Here is a 17554-nt window from a genome sequence, read left to right as displayed (position 1 = left end):
GGAGGATTCAGAGTCAAATAACCTCAGATATTTTACTGAAGTTGCTATTTTCTGTGTGGATAAAGGGAGATATTTAGCTTATTTATAATTTTAGTATTTCAATTTTTTTTATTTTAGTTATGTTTAAAGTTGTTTTTCATCTAATGTTTGTATTTTATTCTATTTCAGCTTCATTTCTATTAAGAACAGTTTTAGCTAACAGTAACAACACTGATCAGTAAATCTGATGAAGATCTCACACACACACACACACACCTGTGTTCTGTACCCACAGCTCTGTGCACCATCCTGCTGCTGTGTGAAAGACTGTTCCTGGATCAGCCACAAAGACTCAACAACAGCAAGTCTCAGTGAGTCACTACTATTTTCCCTGAAATGTTTTGTGTAGAATTTAATTATTCGTTGAATTGGCAGAGGGAATTCTATTTCCTGTGTTCAATTTTACGTTTTAGTTTTTTGTTGCTAAAAATTTAAACGAACATCTAAACTAAGCATTTGTAAATCATTTTCATTTCGTAATAAAGAATATTGAGTCAGAAAACTTTAAGGCAACTCTAGGATCATTAAAAGTGGGCTATGATATGCAAAATAGAGCCTAATGGGATCTTGTATCACCCTATAAATAAATAAACTGTCCGCACACTTAAATCCTTTAAGCAAATTTAATCACCAAGCTTTCGGTCAAAAGACCATCCTCAGGGCATACAGACAATAAATGTAACAATCAATTTAACGGTGTTCAAACACATCAGGACAATCAACAGTGATTACCAACACCTGTGAAAGCCAGGTAGGAGAGTTGTAGTCCAATAGTGGGAGTTGTAGTTTTTCTTTAACCTACCCAATATACTGAGTTATCTAGGTAATTTACACATTTATTCCCCATAGTGAAAATCCCCAATACAAGGTGTTTTTATTATACTTGCAGGATTTATTAATATTTTAAATTAGTTTTTAATTATTATATAATTTTTAGTTTTCTTTTTAGTAATTTAGTAATTGACCCCAAAGCAACTTTGACATCTCTGAAAAAAAATTTATTAGAAGAATTCATAAACATGCACACCTTGTCTGGGCGTATTTTGACCCCCCAAAAGCATTGGTGAAACTTGCTGATAACCAGTGTTGAGCATGTTACTTAAAAAAGGTAATTAGTTATAGTTACTAGTTACTTCTCACAAATAGTAACTGAGTTAGTAACTGAGTTACATCATTATAAAAGTAACTAATTACCAGAGAAAGTAACTATTGCTTTACTTTAAAAAAAAAAAAATTCAAATAGGCCTATATCAAATAATTTGGATGCCCCCAGTATTAAATATGTTAAATTAATGAAATGGACACTTAATAGTGTAGATTAGTGTTCAATGTTTTATAATAATAATTTATTCTATTTTAATGTTGCTGTGGGACAATGTGAGAGACGCCTATTAAATTCAATATATTATTCTAAATATTAGCATTAATATAGTAGAACAATAAAACATTATAGATGGTTTATACTTAATATCGCACACAGACCCCAACTGGCCAACAAATAAGTTTAAAAATAAATTATGCTTCTTAAGAAATGTACCAAAAATGAATAAAAATAAATAAAAATAAAAAATACATACTCTTTGTGCATATTAAAATGATAAAACTGTTACACAACTTCACAACTATTAGACATACTGTAGCCTAAGTATTTTCTTCCTAACAAAAGTAAACAGTTTAACAAGTGCTCTCTCAATATAATACTGAACAATTTACCCCCCAAAAAAATATAATACTAAAATATAATATTTTGGGGGTTTATTTTTATAACCTATAGCGAACGTCATCATCAGAGATTATTTAAACCAAATTCTAGACATGTTTGGCGCACGTGTTTACAACCGGTCAAACAAAGATGTTTTCTGTGAATGTTCCCTGCAGGTTATTTTCGGGTTTATTTTATAACCTAAACAGAACGTTCCCTGTAGGGAATTTTTTTAGATTTTATTTGTATAACCATGTAAATTAATTAACGTTGCAGATGATATCAATAGGCTATAGATAATGCTGTCTAATGCTGAAATATGTAATTTATTTATAAACGAACTATATAATGCTCGGACACCCTCGGTCTCTCTTGCGCAACTGTTGAGCGCGCTCTCGGACACACTCGGTCTCTCTCGTGCATTGAGCGTGCTCGCGGCGTTCGCTTCGCTTTTGTCCACTCCGGCGCCTCATAAACACACACATACACACACACACCAGAGAAAAAAACTTTGCAGGTCCTATGGCGGAGAGAGAGCCTACTCGGATGAAAGCCGCTTCAGTGAGTTCAATTATAGTAACGCCACATTTTTTTTGTCAGTAACGGTAACTGCGTTGTAACGGGGGAAACAGTAATTCGTTTGATTACTCGTTACTGAAAAAGATAACGCCGTTAGTAACGCCGTTTATTTATAACGCCGTTATTCCCATCACTGCTGATAACAGGGTTAAGTAAATGGGGTGAATTTTGGCATTCAACAATAGTGCAAAAACTCTTGCCGTCTTCATAAGCTTCTGTGAGTGATCATGTGACTTAAACCCTTGTTTGCCGTCCTCAGGATGTATCATCAGGCCACAGTTATGGCGCTGCTGTCCCGGCAGTGGTGTGTGCGTAAACATGCTAAGCAGACCGTGAAGAAGCTCCTGTCCTCGCTGGGCGGATCCAGCCTGGCCCACGGCCTTCTGGGAGAACTGCGTGTCATTATTAACAAACACAAGGTGAGTGATGAAGAGGAGTTGAACGCTTAGGCTACTTTACACTAACGTGTTTTGAATTTGCTCATTTTTACATCTCTTGAATCAGATTCTGCCGTCAGAGGCTCTTTACACGGAGACGGGCGAGCTGACTGAGATGGGGCGCTCGTATGTTGCTCCGCGGATCCTGCTGGACGCTCTGAGGGTGATCTGCTCGGCGGCGGCCCAGTGGAACGACCTGGCAGAGACTGAGAAACTGGCCCTGGATATTCTCATCGTTACCCATCATCCCTCCATCGGTCCGTCTCTCTCCCAGTGGATTTGATTGCATCTGTACAGGAATATCCCAATAGCTGTTAATCACGCTCTTTCTTTTTCAGTGGCCATCAGGTCTGAGTTGTGGCCTTCTCTGCTGTCCTCGATGAAGATGGACGCTGCTGATTTCATCGACAAACACCTGGAGAAGATTCTACCTCGCCTGCTAGAAGCCAACACAGACAACCAGGTGCATTTAAAGTCGGCATGAGAAGTTGCGATAGTCTTTTCTCTCCTATTGTGACGTATATTCAAGTGAAACGGATTCTGGAACAAGAACAAATGTAGGGCGGGGCTTGATTTTGTCCTTGTGGTTTGCTATTGGTGGATCTCATGTAAGTGACAGGTTGCCCCGCCCTCTTCATCAGGGATGAGAAGAGAGATCACTGCAAGAGGGAGGGGAAGTTTTTCTGATTCAAGATTACGAGGCACATGAATTTAAAAAAGAATGATGTGCACGGATAAATATTGTATAATAAGTACTGCAAAAATAGTATTGTCTATTTTGATTTCATTGTGACTTTAATTTTGTATTGATATAGTAGGGCAGGCATTTAAGATTAATATCTGTTGACCGACTTATCAATAGATAATGCCCATTTTCTGATTTTCCTAAAAAAAATTATGAGTATAATTTAATTGCAGTAAAATAAAATAATATTAATACATTTTTATATACATCTTATTTGATATATATTGTATATACTGTATTTTTGATCAAATGCAGTTTTAAGAGACTTCATTCAAAACCATCAAACTATCTTAAATTATTGCATTGATATAATAGGACACACATTTAAGATTCGGGTCCGATTTTCTCTGGATTTATGGTTGTCATTGTGTCTCTCTCGCTGTAGGCTGTTCAGAATGCGGTCGGTTCTCTATCGCTTCTGTCTCCAACTAAACTGCTGCCACGTGTCATGGATCACGTGACCCAGCGCTTGTCCAATCATGCAATGATCCAGGTGACGCGTCAGGAATATGCAATCATGCGAACGCCAGAGGGAGAACTTTATGATAAGAGCATCATTATGAGGTAAATTGAACTGAATCAGTTCAGATGGAATGAATGAACTTCATATTTTGAGGTATTGAATGAGAATCACGTGGTTCTTCTGTAAACACTGCTGTTGTTTTTGGCAGTGCGCAGCAGGAGAGCACAAAGAAAGGCAACATGAAAAGAGAGAACAAGGCTTATTCCTTCAAAGAGCAGATCATTGAAATGGAGCTTCAAGAGGTGAGAGAGAAACACTGCAAACAATCCGCTGGAATATTAAAGGGAACAAGTTGTTTTGGACTGTATGTTCTAGTGTGCATACTGAATAGTTACTGTACACTGTTTAGGCAAATACTATTTACAGTATGCAACAATAAATATTTCCAAATGAAATACAGAACATTCATTGCATTACATGTTTAATTTAGTTGTCATGTTGAAGATAAACAGTTATTTAGCAAATTTATAATAGTGTTTTGCATAAAAAATTGTTATAGACTGATCTATTGGGCTGGCCGATTTATCCGTGCCCTAGTAAAAATGTGGGCGCCTAGTGTCAATCTGTTGACTGCCCTATTAAATATTGTGCAAAATATTTAGTGAATATATTAAATTACAGAGATGGTGATAATTATATGTACATCTTATTTCCTGTTAAATATTTGATCATATATTGGCTATTCTTTTATATCAGCATTAGCCATTACCATTAAAATGTCTTAACTTTTGTTAGACCAAATAATGAAGTCTAGACATTAAAAATCATGGCCAATATAGCATCCCGTTCATCCACCACACTAGCCATGTTTCCATTACCCTTCAACTTGCGAATTGAAAATACGCACAATGGAAAAACGTCAATTTCCCTTATCGCAAAAAGGTTTTTACGCTCACATGAGGGGTTTTTTCAGGCAATTCGAAAAAGGAATATTTCGCAAAACTGCAATGGAAACAGTTTTTGCGCATTTTCAGTCACCTGACTTACAATGACTTGCAGTGTGTTTGGACCGAATACGAGACAGAGTTCTTTATTAAATTTATAAAAGAAAAAAGAATTACAGGAATACTGGATTCTAAACCCTTAAAGAAAAGCCACATTCAAGACCTCGGAGCAGAAATGAGGGAGAAACACAAGCCATGTTTCCATCCACTTGTCAATCGAATTATCTGAAGTTCGGTAAAAAACCTAATGCGAATAAAGCTGGTGAAAGTGTGTTTCCATTAAACGGCTTTAGGGCCTGCTCACATATCGCGTCTTTTGCGCGCTCAAGTTCGTTATCTCAAATGTAGGCGCGCGGTATGCACGCTCAAAATGGAAGCGACGCAGTCGCAGTGCGACGCGCTCGTTTTTTCCAAGCGCGTCCGCGCCGCATCGAGATAAAAACATCTCAACTTTTCAGAATGCCGCAAGCGCACCATAAGCGCACAGTAGGTCACGTGACAAGAACCAACCGGAGCGAAACCGCCCTAGCGCTTTGGAAAAAGGAGAATGCAGCGCGCCCAGCGTTTTCTACGCGTTTTTAGGCGCTATATGTGAATCCGGCTTTAAAGCGGATAAAAACCTGTGCATAATGACGTCACATGCTGTTTTGCGATCAAATTCGAATTGATTTGAGACATGTTAAGGTGTTTCCATTCATTTTCTCACTGAATTGCACAACATTCAAGCCAACATTTGCAAACAAAGTTTTACTAGGCAAAATGGATTGCACCATAATAACGTTTCCATCCGCGATTATCGCATAAGCGTATATCGATCAAGATAAAATCGGATGAGACGATCGTATTTCATTTGAGTCGATATTCATGAAATTCAATCGAATTTTACTGTTTCCATAAGGCATTTTTCATTCGATATCACTTAATTCGGATAAAAACGTGTGGATGGAAACATAGCTACAGAAACACCTCATATGTGCCGTTAGTATAAGGGTCTTTCCTTGCCATTAATGCTTGGATAACACACCACGTCTCCTTCCATTAATAATAATAATGTCTAGTGCGGTGGCTCTGATAAATATAAACCTACCAACGTCAATCGCCATGATTTTTGGAATGACTTATCCCGAGAGGAAAAAATGACATTTTAGTCGCATAACATCAGTTAATGGAAACGGCGTCATTTCGCAATAGTTTTTTATAGATATTTAGAAAAAAACGCAAAAGTTTTGTGCAAATCTGTAATGGTAACGCGCCTACTGACAAATGAAACAAAGTTAAGCGCATTGCATTGTAGGATACAGTATCTGGTGTAGTGCGTTCTGTTTTATACGGCACAATTGATTGAGCCTCCCCTTGTGTTTGTCCTTCAGGAGATCAAGAAGAAGAAGGGCATCAAAGAGGAGATCCAGCTGTCCAGCAAACAGAAGGAGATGATGCAGAACCAGCTGGAGAAAGAGTCCAGCATCCGCAAGAGATTGCAGGAGGTGAGAGGTCATACGCTACCAAAGTCCACCCGAGACACATCATCAGCGTGAACAAACCAGTTGTTAGGTTTAAGAGATAAAAAATGTGTTCATGCACATGTATACCTCTGAGCTAAATATTGTTTAAGATTACACATGATGGTTTACCGAAAGGAAAAAGGGGACTCCTTTTATGAAGTTCCCGGAAGTGCGTTGTTGTTAGTTGAGCTCAAACAATGTAGAGTGAAATATGTAGGGTCCTATAAAATCCGTTTAAATTTTTCCCAAATTCCGGTTTTTCCATTTTAATTTTTGCTAATTCAGTTTTTTCCGTTTTAATTTTTGGGAATTCAGGTTTTTTTTTACCCTTTACTGTTATTTTAGTCATAAAAAGAGTGTGTTTTTAATGTTAATGATTAAAATGTACCCAAATAAAATAGTAATGACCTTAAATTTATTGAGGTAACAGACATTTACTCTTACTTTTCTGCACAAATACTGCATGATGCAACATAACACTGCACTCTAAGTACTTCAAGTAACAACAAAATATGATTATGAGCTTTAAACTGTCTAGTAAAACAAATTATATTAGTTTATATAAGTTTAAATAAAAGTCACACTCTCTCTCTCTCTCTCTCTCTCACTGTCGAGCGCGCTCTCGGACACACTCGGTCTCTCTCGCGCAGTGTCACTTCGCTTTTGTCCAGTCCGGCGCATCATAGACAGACGTGCACGGAGGGGATGGGGTGTGTGTGTGTGTGTGAGAGAGAGAGACGCCTGAGTGACAGAGACGGAGGGAGAGCAGGGAAAGGAAATGCAACTGAAAGAATACGCTGCGTGTTTTAAATAGCGCTAGAAAAATGAACGAAACGCAATATGTGCCGGCCGGAGTTGATTCTGTGGCGCACCTCCACGAATTAGTCTATGTGTGGGAAACGCTTCATAAAAGTCACGTGCGAACTGCTCGGCTCGGTACTGAGGGCACTTAGTTTCGAGTTTCGTAACTTTTTCGCCGACGAAAGCAGAGCCGTGGAGAGCCGAATTCGCCATGCTTTCATGGTTTTGATGCCGTCATTGGAGCTGAAATGACGGGAGGGGTTGTGTCGCCCAGATTTGCTTCCCCCGGTCTGCATTTTTCCCAGACATACGTTCTTCTCTCACACAAAAACAGATTTTCATTCCAAGTATGTAAAATTCTGCGTTAATTGGCCAATTCCGCGATTCCGTGATCACGGAAATTATAGGGCCCTAAATATGGTGTACATGAATAAACGGGTGATGGATTAACTTTTGAAGTGTGTCTTTAAGTGTCTCTCTTGTTCTCTCTCAGTTGGACGTGGAGCTGGAGTGTGCGATGGGTCTGTTGGAGGCGACTCTGGCCCGTCGTCCTCCTCTGATCTGGGTTCATCTTCCCGCAGTGGTGCAGGTTCTTCTTCCCCTCCTGCAGTCTCCTGTGGCGGCTCCACGCGTCACACCCGTGTTCCTGCGCATCGGCGTCACTCTGATGCCTAAAGACCTGCACTACTTGGGTAACCCTTCCTTTTTCATATATAAATGATTTATGTACGTTTTTGTGAATGCAAATGCATGTTTAACCCTATAAAACTACTGTATCATGTTTGATGTGCACATTTCTAAGGCCTCTGGATTATCAGCATGATCAAAACTGCTGAAAAACCTGTTGCTACTACTATATGCCTTCTGTCGTCTGATTGATAGTTCATAATTTATTAGCAAGTAAAAGGCCTTTTAGTATAATGGTGGTTCACGTTTATTTTGCTGTGAAATCTTTAATCATTTTGGTTAGTAGACATAAGATTATCTTTAATATTGTTATTAATATTTCAAGATAAACACTTAGCAACTGAGGTTTACTTGATTATCCATGCATCAATGTTTTTTTTTTTTTGAAAAATCATGTTCAAATGTGAGTGTCAAATATGATCATCCGACTTTTGAGGAAGGTTTATTTGTTCATCTCTCAATAATCATTGTATTGCATTGTATGTTTTAAAACTATAGAGAGAGATCATAAAACATTTGATCTTAGTAAATATCATCTTTCTAAGATATATTATTAGCAGGTACAGCTGAGTGACAGCTGATATTAAGTATTTGCTGTACTGTTATAAAGATCTCACTGATTTACATTACAAGCTAGAATTTCATCTTGTGTTTTGGCCAAATAAATATCAGCATTTGCACCAAATTGCATATTTTTACTTAGTTTAGGCCTCTTAATAAAATTGAGGTGTTTTTCCTCCTTGAGTTTGAGCTCTACATCCTCACTATATCAGACTATTTGAGTCATAAAAGCCTGATGCATCAAATATGATACGCAAAAACACGTATGCAAACTTTTATTATTTTTTAATTTTGTTTGATAAACTGTTCCATTTAAAATAAAAAAGAAGATTTTTCTGACTATTATTACATATGTCAGGCTTTACAGTGTTAATGCTGTTCGTTCTGTTGGTTTTAGCATGTGTGAATAACAGATGTTCATGTGTAAATGTGGCTCAAATTAGTTTTTTTCTCTTTATGTTTAGCGGTTCTCGTGGGTCATGTGACCTTGCGTCAGCTGAAGCCAGAGTGTGATTTGGATCCTGCTTGGGCTCAAGAAGATCTGAACACAGCGACGCAGCGAACCATCTTACTGCTGCATACACACACGACACCTCAGAGAGACGCCAAAACCGGTGAATAACACACACCCACATGCAGCAGAGAGGAGAAAATGGACATGAAAACTAAACTACAACAGGTCTTTTGGTGCAAAAAAATAATAAAGAGCTTCTGTAACTTAGCAAACCTCTCGATGATTGCAGGGTCAGAAGCGTTTGCCCTGCCAGCGCCGGCGTTCTCCTTCTGTTTCCCGCTCCTTCAGGCTGTGTTGAGTCAGAGCAGCGGATCCTCAGAGGACACGGAGCTCACGATGACCCGCGCGCTACAGGTCATCAACACACACGCACAGCTGCGGGCGCATGCGGACGACACGGTCATAGACGAGGTACGGCTCGGTTCTCAACGGCTTGCTTGCCATTAATCTGTGGTTTTGATTTATTGATCCATCAACTTTGCATTAACTGAAGTCATTCAGGAATTTTTGTATTCAATTTTAGATTTCAGATTTGAAATCGATCCTAAGTTTGTTGGGTTTGGTCAGATATTAAAAATGAGGAACAAATCGTGCCAGAAAATGACATGTAAATGTTCTTGTATATAACTGCATGCAAGTGAATGCCATTCTTGAGGGCCGTTCACACCCAGGATGATAACTATAACGATAAAGATATAGTTCAGAAAGACTGCTCTGATTATATAAGGAATTTCAGAGTCCACACCACAGCTATTACAAATTTTTTTCCAGCTGATGAATGAGAAAAACATTGACAGCCAATCAGAATTTATCCTGCTTTAAGAGCCTGAGCATTAACGCGGCAGACGACAAAACTGCAGCGCGCTTATAAAAAACAGGACACTATCATCCGCTGGTGTGGACGCTAATATAGTTAACTTTATACGCGTGAAATCAGGGCACCAAATTTGGAAATCCACTGTCTCCTCAAAAGAGTCCGTTTGCAAGCAGCAGAAGGCCACCTTATGTGACACACGCACAGTAAACCTGTATTGTTCACTCACCTGCGCATAATAGCAGTGAATGAATAAAATACACAATATTGACCCGCGTTCTGTTTTCTATCATGCGCCGTGCACGTTTGTGATGACATAATATGCACGCAAACGCACCAGGGTTCGATAGAATCAAGTTGAGTGTGAAACCAGACCAGCGCTGCGGGGGCGCCGGGAACAAACGCGCTCGGGCTCGGACCGCAGCAAACGAGCCCAGTGTGAAAGCCCCCTTAAAGTCTTTTTTCCCCCTATTGTGACGGTCCAATTCAATATCCAATTGAAACGGCTTCTGGAACAATAATTTTTTTTAATTATTTGTCTGAATTGTTGTCATTGCTACTGCAGCGATCTCATGTGATTTTCTGATGACTTTTGTTTTTGATTTAGGGAATTACTAAATGGTTGACCACAATTAGGTGCGCTAGGACAGTGGTTTTCAAACCTGTCCTGGAGGACCCCCAACTCTGCACGTTTTCTTCGTCTCCCTAATCAAACACACCTGATTCAACTCATCGGCTCATTAACCCATGTGATAATGATCCATGAGTTGAATCAGGTGTGTTTGATTAGGGAGACGAAGGAGTTGGTGGTCCTCCAGGACAGGATTGAAAACCACTGCGCTAGGATATGATATGAATTTTGTTGTTGTGATATGAAATATTATTATATTAATTTTGTTGTTTTAATTATGAATGTTTCATGTCAGTGGCTTAAAAAAATTACATTATTAAATTAAAATATTTTTCTATTACTACTATTATATATATATATATATATATATATAATACAAAATTCAATATTTTTTATTTATATTTAATTTAAAATACACAGTAAAAATAAATAAATTAAAAATAGGCCTGTCAAAATAACGCGTTAATTTCGATTAATTAATCTGAGAAGAAATAACACGTTAAAAAAAATAACGCAGATTAATCCATTCCGTTTTGACCTTTGCGGAGCCGTTCTAGCCGTAGCTACCATTCGTGTAAAAAGGAGGGAGACAAGAACGCCCTGCTTGGATCATTGTTTGGAACATTTACTTATAACAAACGGAGTTCGTCAACTCTAAAGTACCACATCAATGCAAAGCATCCAGGATTGTGTGCGTGAGTCAGTGAGTGTGTCTGAGAGAAAGCGCGCTTGTGTGTGTGTGTGTGTGTGTTGTAACTTTTCACGTGCTCTCACGTCACACAACCATTTTCTCACGCACAGAAAAATCGCGCACCAAAGAGAGGACACGGAAACAGACAAGACAGACGTTATTATGATATTAAAAAAATCTCAGCTCTCAGATTCTGTCAATTTTATTACGAAAATCAAACAATAAATACCGTTGGCGCTTGTAAATGTGACATGAGTCATGACAGATCCCTATAGCGGCACGTGAACCGATCATCTCTAGCTAATAGTAAATAAACACAAATGAACAATGTTGAAAGATACAGTAGGGCAGCCTAAAACTTACCGAAATGTATATTCCTCGATCAATCAGTGTTTTTCAACCGCGAAAAGATGTCAATAAAACAGCTGGAGAACAATTATGTCACATAACATTTAGCCTAAGTTACCTCAGGAAAGCCATTTCATTACCATATCATAGCACGTTATAGTTGGCTATAAAAAAAGAGCTATAGAGAGTGTTTTTCTAAATTTATGTAGCCTACTACTATATTACATATGTATTATATTTTTACTTATATCAAAGTTGTTATTTGTAATAAACACGCATTATATTTAATTTGAGCTATTTTTAACCTTAAATACTACCAGCTGATATGGCTCTCTGTATTTTTACAGCATTGGGTGAGATTTTTTTTTTATTGAGAAAAATGAATGCCTATCTTGTGTACCTAATATTTATCCAAATGAGTCAATATTGCATCAAATCACAAGAATTAAATTAAATTGAAATCGTGAAATTTGTGTCAAGCAATAATAATAAAAACGTAGCTTACCAAGAAATTGTACCATGTAAACATTGTAAGATTGTGTATGCGATTAATTTAGATTAATTAATTACAGAGTATGTAATTAATTAGATTAAAAATTTTAATCGATTGACAGCCCTAATTAAAAATTTAACTATTAAAAAAATCCAGTTATATCTGTGCATGTTTATAAAGTAAAATCTCATTCATGTGCCCTTGATTTTAAGATGATTTGCAATTAATAAATTGTCATGCTGGCGTATTTAAGTTGAGTCTATCCATGTGTATAACTGAAACGGCAGGATTTAATAATGAATGTGTTTTCCTGTTTGTCCAGACTGGCCCAGAGCTGCTGCCCAGAGTCAGTATGCTGCTACTTTTGACCAAAGTGATCGGCACGTCCACCATTCGCCTTCAGGTAGAGCCTCGAATCAAAGGACACACACAGTATTTGAGGAGAGCTGTGTTGTGACGGTGTGTGTTTGCTGTAGGTGCTGGCATCAGACTGTCTGACGGCTCTGTGTACCAGCGCTGGAGGACAGGCAGGATGTGCGCTCGCCGAACAGCCTGAGATCGACGTTCTGCTGGAGGCGTTACTGTCCTCGTGCTTCTCTGTCAGAGACGCTGCGCTGAGGGTCAGTACCTTTCTGATGTCATCACGTTTGTATTGACAGTATTAGGGCTGCACAATTAATCGCAATGAAACCACACGTGATAGGGCAAAGGTTGCGATTATTTTATGCACAGCTCTTCAGTGCAGCACGGCTGATCGGTAGTAAATACTGCTCATCTGAATGCCAGAGGGCGTCTCACACACACACACACACACCACATATCCATCTGAACACCAGAGGGCGTCACACACACACCACATATCCACCTGAACACCAGAGGGCGTCTCACACACACACACCACATATCCACCTGAACACTAGAGGGCGTCTCACACACACACCACTTATCCATCTGAACACCAGAGGGCGTCTCTCACACACACACGCCACTTATCCATCTGAACACCAGAGGGCGTCTCACACACCACATATCCACCTGAACACCAGAGGGCGACTCACACACACACACCACTTATCCATCTGAACACCAGAGGGCGTCTCACACACCACATATCCACCTGAACACCAGAGGGCGTCTCACACACCACATATCCACCTGAACACCAGAGGGCGTCTCACACACACACACCACTTATCCATCTGAACACCAGAGGGCATCACACACACACACACACCACATATCCACCTGAACACCAGAGGGCATCTCACACACACACACACACACACACACACACACCACTTATCCATCTGAACACCAGAGGGCATCACACACACCACTGACCACATATCCACCTGAACACCAGAGGGCATCTCACACACACACACCACTTATCCATCTGAACACCAGAGGGCGTCTCACACACACACACCACATATCCACCTGAACACCAGAGGGCATCTCACACACACACCACTTATCCATCTGAACGCCAGAGGGCGTCTCTCACACACACACGCCACTTATCCATCTGAACACCAGAGGGCGTCTCACACACACACACACACACCACATATCCACCTGAACACCAGAGGGCATCTCACACACACACACCACTTATCCATCTGAACACCAGAGGGCGTCTCACACACACACACCACATATCCACCTGAACACCAGAGGGCATCTCACACACACACCACTTATCCATCTGAACACCAGAGGGCGTCTCTCACACACACACGCCACTTATCCATCTGAACACCAGAGGGCGTCTCACACACACACACACACCACATATCCACCTGAACACCAGAGGGCGTCTCACACACACACACGCCACTTATCCATCTGAACACCAGAGGGCGTCACACACACACACACCACATATCCACCTGAACACCAGAGGGTGTCTCACACACACACACCACTTATCCATCTGAACACCAGAGGGCGTCTCACACACACACGCCACTTATCCATCTGAACACCAGAGGGCGTCTCACACACCACATATCCACCTGAACACCAGAGGGCGTCTCACACACCACATATCCACCTGAACACCAGAGGGCGTCTCACACACACACACCACTTATCCATCTGAACACCAGAGGGCATCACACACACACACACACCACATATCCACCTGAACACCAGAGGGCATCTCACACACACACACACACACACACACACACACACACACACACACCACTTATCCATCTGAACACCAGAGGGCATCACACACACCACTGACCACATATCCACCTGAACACCAGAGGGCATCTCACACACACACACCACTTATCCATCTGAACACCAGAGGGCGTCTCACACACACACACCACATATCCACCTGAACACCAGAGGGCATCTCACACACACACCACTTATCCATCTGAACACCAGAGGGCGTCTCTCACACACACACGCCACTTATCCATCTGAACACCAGAGGGCGTCTCACACACACACACACCACATATCCACCTGAACACCAGAGGGCGTCTCACACACACACACCACTTATCCATCTGAACACCAGAGGGCGTCTCACACACACACACACACCCCACATATCCATCTGAACACCAGAGGGCGTCTCACACACACACACACACACACACACACCACATATCCACCTGAACACCAGAGGGTGTCTCACACACACACACCACTTATCCATCTGAACACCAGAGGGCATCACACACACACCACATATCCACCTGAACACCAGAGGGCATCTCACACACACACACACACACACACACACACCACTTATCCATCTGAACACCAGAGGGCATCACACACACACACACCACATATCCACCTGAACACCAGAGGGCTTCTCTCACACACATACACACACCACATATCCATCTGAACACCAGAGGGCTTCTCTCACACACACACATACACACACCACATATCCATCTGAACACCAGAGGGCTTCTCACACACACACACACACACCACATATCCATCTGAACACCAGAGGGCGTCTCTCACACTCACACACACACACACCACATATCCATCTGAACACCAGAGGGCGTCTCACACACACATGCTAAATATCCCCCGCCGCAGAAGTAAGATAACGCACATCATTTCAGGAAATCCCTATCGCTGTAGCTGAATAAACAGAAGATTGAAACTCTTTGATTGATTAAACATGAATAATAAACACAAGACTGCCTTATTCTGTGCAAGAAGCACATCATCTCACAGAAGGATGAGCTCAGCTGTCCTTATGAAGTGAGTTTGGAGTAAAAGCATGTTATTAAATGTTGTCTATTGTTGGATAAGAGGCTCATAAATGCTTCTCATGTTTGGAAAGATGTTCTTTTTCAAATGCTCGTTATTAATGACTCAAACTCACAGTGCTTTCAGACGGAGCCGCGTTTAAGAGCCGCTCATCAATGACACGCTGCGCATGACAAATAATCGCAGCCTTTGCGGTTTCAAAATCGCGATAAGCCAAATCGGTTTAAGTGCGATTACATGGAAATTGTGATTAATCGTGCAGCCCTACTTTGCATTGACAGTATACTATGAAATGTTTTTATTAAACCTGTGGACTGACTGTCGTAGGGTCTGCTGGAGATGGAGTTGGCGTTACCCACCGACAGCGCTGACGCCAGCGGTCTGAAGATGCTGAGGAGACTGTGGGTGGCCAAATTCGATGTGGAGGAGGAGGGCAGAGCTCTGGCAGAGAAGTGAGTCATGCAGTTTTAGCGTAGAATCACTTTTTCACACTGCAGCCTGTGGTGCTGGTTCTCATCAGTTTCACACATCAGAGTTTGGTTCGTGTTAAAGCTGTTTTCCAAACTCACTCCAGGGAATAACACTCAAGCTAATTTGAAAACTGGACTCTGGGAAATGGTTTGTCATGTGGACTCCAGTGCGGTTCACAGTTGTTAGGAAAGCCATCCGGGCTATTCTATGGAAATGAACTGCTGTTGATGTATAATTTTAAACATTTCTCTCTTTTTTTTTTTTTTTAAACATGATTTCTCCATCCTAAAATAATGGACATTTAAAAAAAAAATTAAAATGCTTTTGTGTTGAATTAAAATGGAATAAATTCTCACAATAAAATGAAAAACAATAAACATAAATAATTTCTTTTTATGCATTTGTGTTGAAATAAAATGGAATAACATCAAATAAAATAAAAACATTTTCACCAGCTAAAATCATGGACGTTTCTGAAGTTAAAAGAATATAAAATATATGAAATATATATATATATATATTTCACCAAACATGAATAATTTGTGTCAAAATAAAATGAAAAAAAATAATTCACCAGGTCATTTTATATATATATATATATATAAAGTTTCTTCAGCTAAAATTATTTACATTTCTAAAGTGAATGCACTAGTGTCAAAATAAAATGAAATTATCAAAAATATACATTATTTCATCTGACTAAATCCAGAAGAACTCTAGCAACGTCTCCAAGACTCCTACGTCTTGAAGACGTTGCCGCTGTTCTTCTGGATTTAGTCTCTCAGTTTCTTCTGTTTCTTCATGTAATCACAGACAGACTCGATGATGGTGAGATCAGATCAGACCGGCTGTTGTCAGACTCCTTGTGCATTTAAAAAAATCTCACTTTAATGGCAAAAGGAGTGTTTGGAACTGATATTTCCTACTGACACACAACAGCAAACGATATAAATATCTGACTTAAAACCATTTCTTGAGGTGAAAATTCTGAAACTAAGACTTAAATGCATTATTTCACCTGCTATAAAATGATTTTTAAATACCTAATCCAGCAGTGAATCATTGATTATTGCTGAACCGCTCTGCAGTGGCGAGTGTTGCTCATGCTGTGTGTGTGTGTGTGTGTGTGTCCGTCTCAGACTCTGGCAGGCTCTGTGTCTGGATCTGGTCCCTGAGCTGTGTCCGCTCCTGATCGAGGATGTGATCCACCACGAGGAGGCGGTGCGGTCCGCGGGTGCCGAGGCTTTGTCCAGCGCCGTCAGCCAGTACCAGGAGCAGTCGGCCACCGTCCTGGCCCAACTCACTGAGCTCTACCATCAGAAACTCTACGTGAGTCTCACACACTGGAGATTTAGGACCAGGCATCAATATTTCATCAAGCCCCTTGTAGCGCTTAATTGAAATTCATCTGGGAAATTAAAGCCGTTGTGTTAAGTGTCATAAATCACTCAGACGGGCTTTTATAATTCGAATCATTGCCCTAATATTTAAAATTGAATGGCCATCATCGTAAAGGCGAATCACTCTGGATTGTCGTTTGAATGGGATGGCTTTGAGTGACGCTCAGGGATTTGTGTGTGTTTTGTGTTCAGAGACCTCCTCCGGTTCTGGACGCTCTGGGACGCATCATTTCTGAAGCTCCTCCAGACCAATGGGAGGCCAGGTAAGAGCATTTCCATGATGGATGTGGAGTTATTATAGATATTTACTTAGAAAACTTACTTAGAAAAAATGTCTATATATTTTTTTTTCCAGTTTTTTTTTATTTTGTATTTATTTATGATGAATTTGAACAAGATCTGTGGCAA

At 40.3% G+C, this 17554-nt stretch overlaps 1 protein-coding gene across 1 annotated transcript in view; it reads left to right on the top strand.

The window, feature by feature from the left end:
* gcn1 (GCN1 activator of EIF2AK4) overlaps positions 1-17554 on the top strand; it is a 66868-nt gene that overhangs the window by 17823 nt on the left and 31491 nt on the right. The window contains exons 17-31 of the mRNA XM_056259387.1: positions 275-350; positions 2580-2739; positions 2825-3014; positions 3096-3220; positions 3888-4066; positions 4174-4267; positions 6340-6453; positions 7766-7964; positions 8985-9134; positions 9264-9445; positions 12334-12414; positions 12488-12631; positions 15603-15727; positions 16886-17075; positions 17339-17409. Of these exons, the coding sequence (XP_056115362.1) occupies positions 275-350; positions 2580-2739; positions 2825-3014; positions 3096-3220; positions 3888-4066; positions 4174-4267; positions 6340-6453; positions 7766-7964; positions 8985-9134; positions 9264-9445; positions 12334-12414; positions 12488-12631; positions 15603-15727; positions 16886-17075; positions 17339-17409 (2080 nt within the window). The remainder of the gene's footprint in view (positions 1-274; positions 351-2579; positions 2740-2824; positions 3015-3095; positions 3221-3887; positions 4067-4173; positions 4268-6339; positions 6454-7765; positions 7965-8984; positions 9135-9263; positions 9446-12333; positions 12415-12487; positions 12632-15602; positions 15728-16885; positions 17076-17338; positions 17410-17554) is intronic.

The sequence above is a fragment of the Rhinichthys klamathensis genome, unplaced genomic scaffold (genome assembly GCF_029890125.1).
Source record: "Rhinichthys klamathensis goyatoka isolate OS25496 unplaced genomic scaffold, OSU_Roscu_1.1 h1tg000167l_1, whole genome shotgun sequence".
Lineage (NCBI taxonomy): Eukaryota > Metazoa > Chordata > Actinopteri > Cypriniformes > Leuciscidae > Rhinichthys > Rhinichthys klamathensis.
The sequence above is the reverse complement of the archived record's forward strand: the minus strand, read 5'-3'. Positions and strand labels throughout refer to the sequence as shown.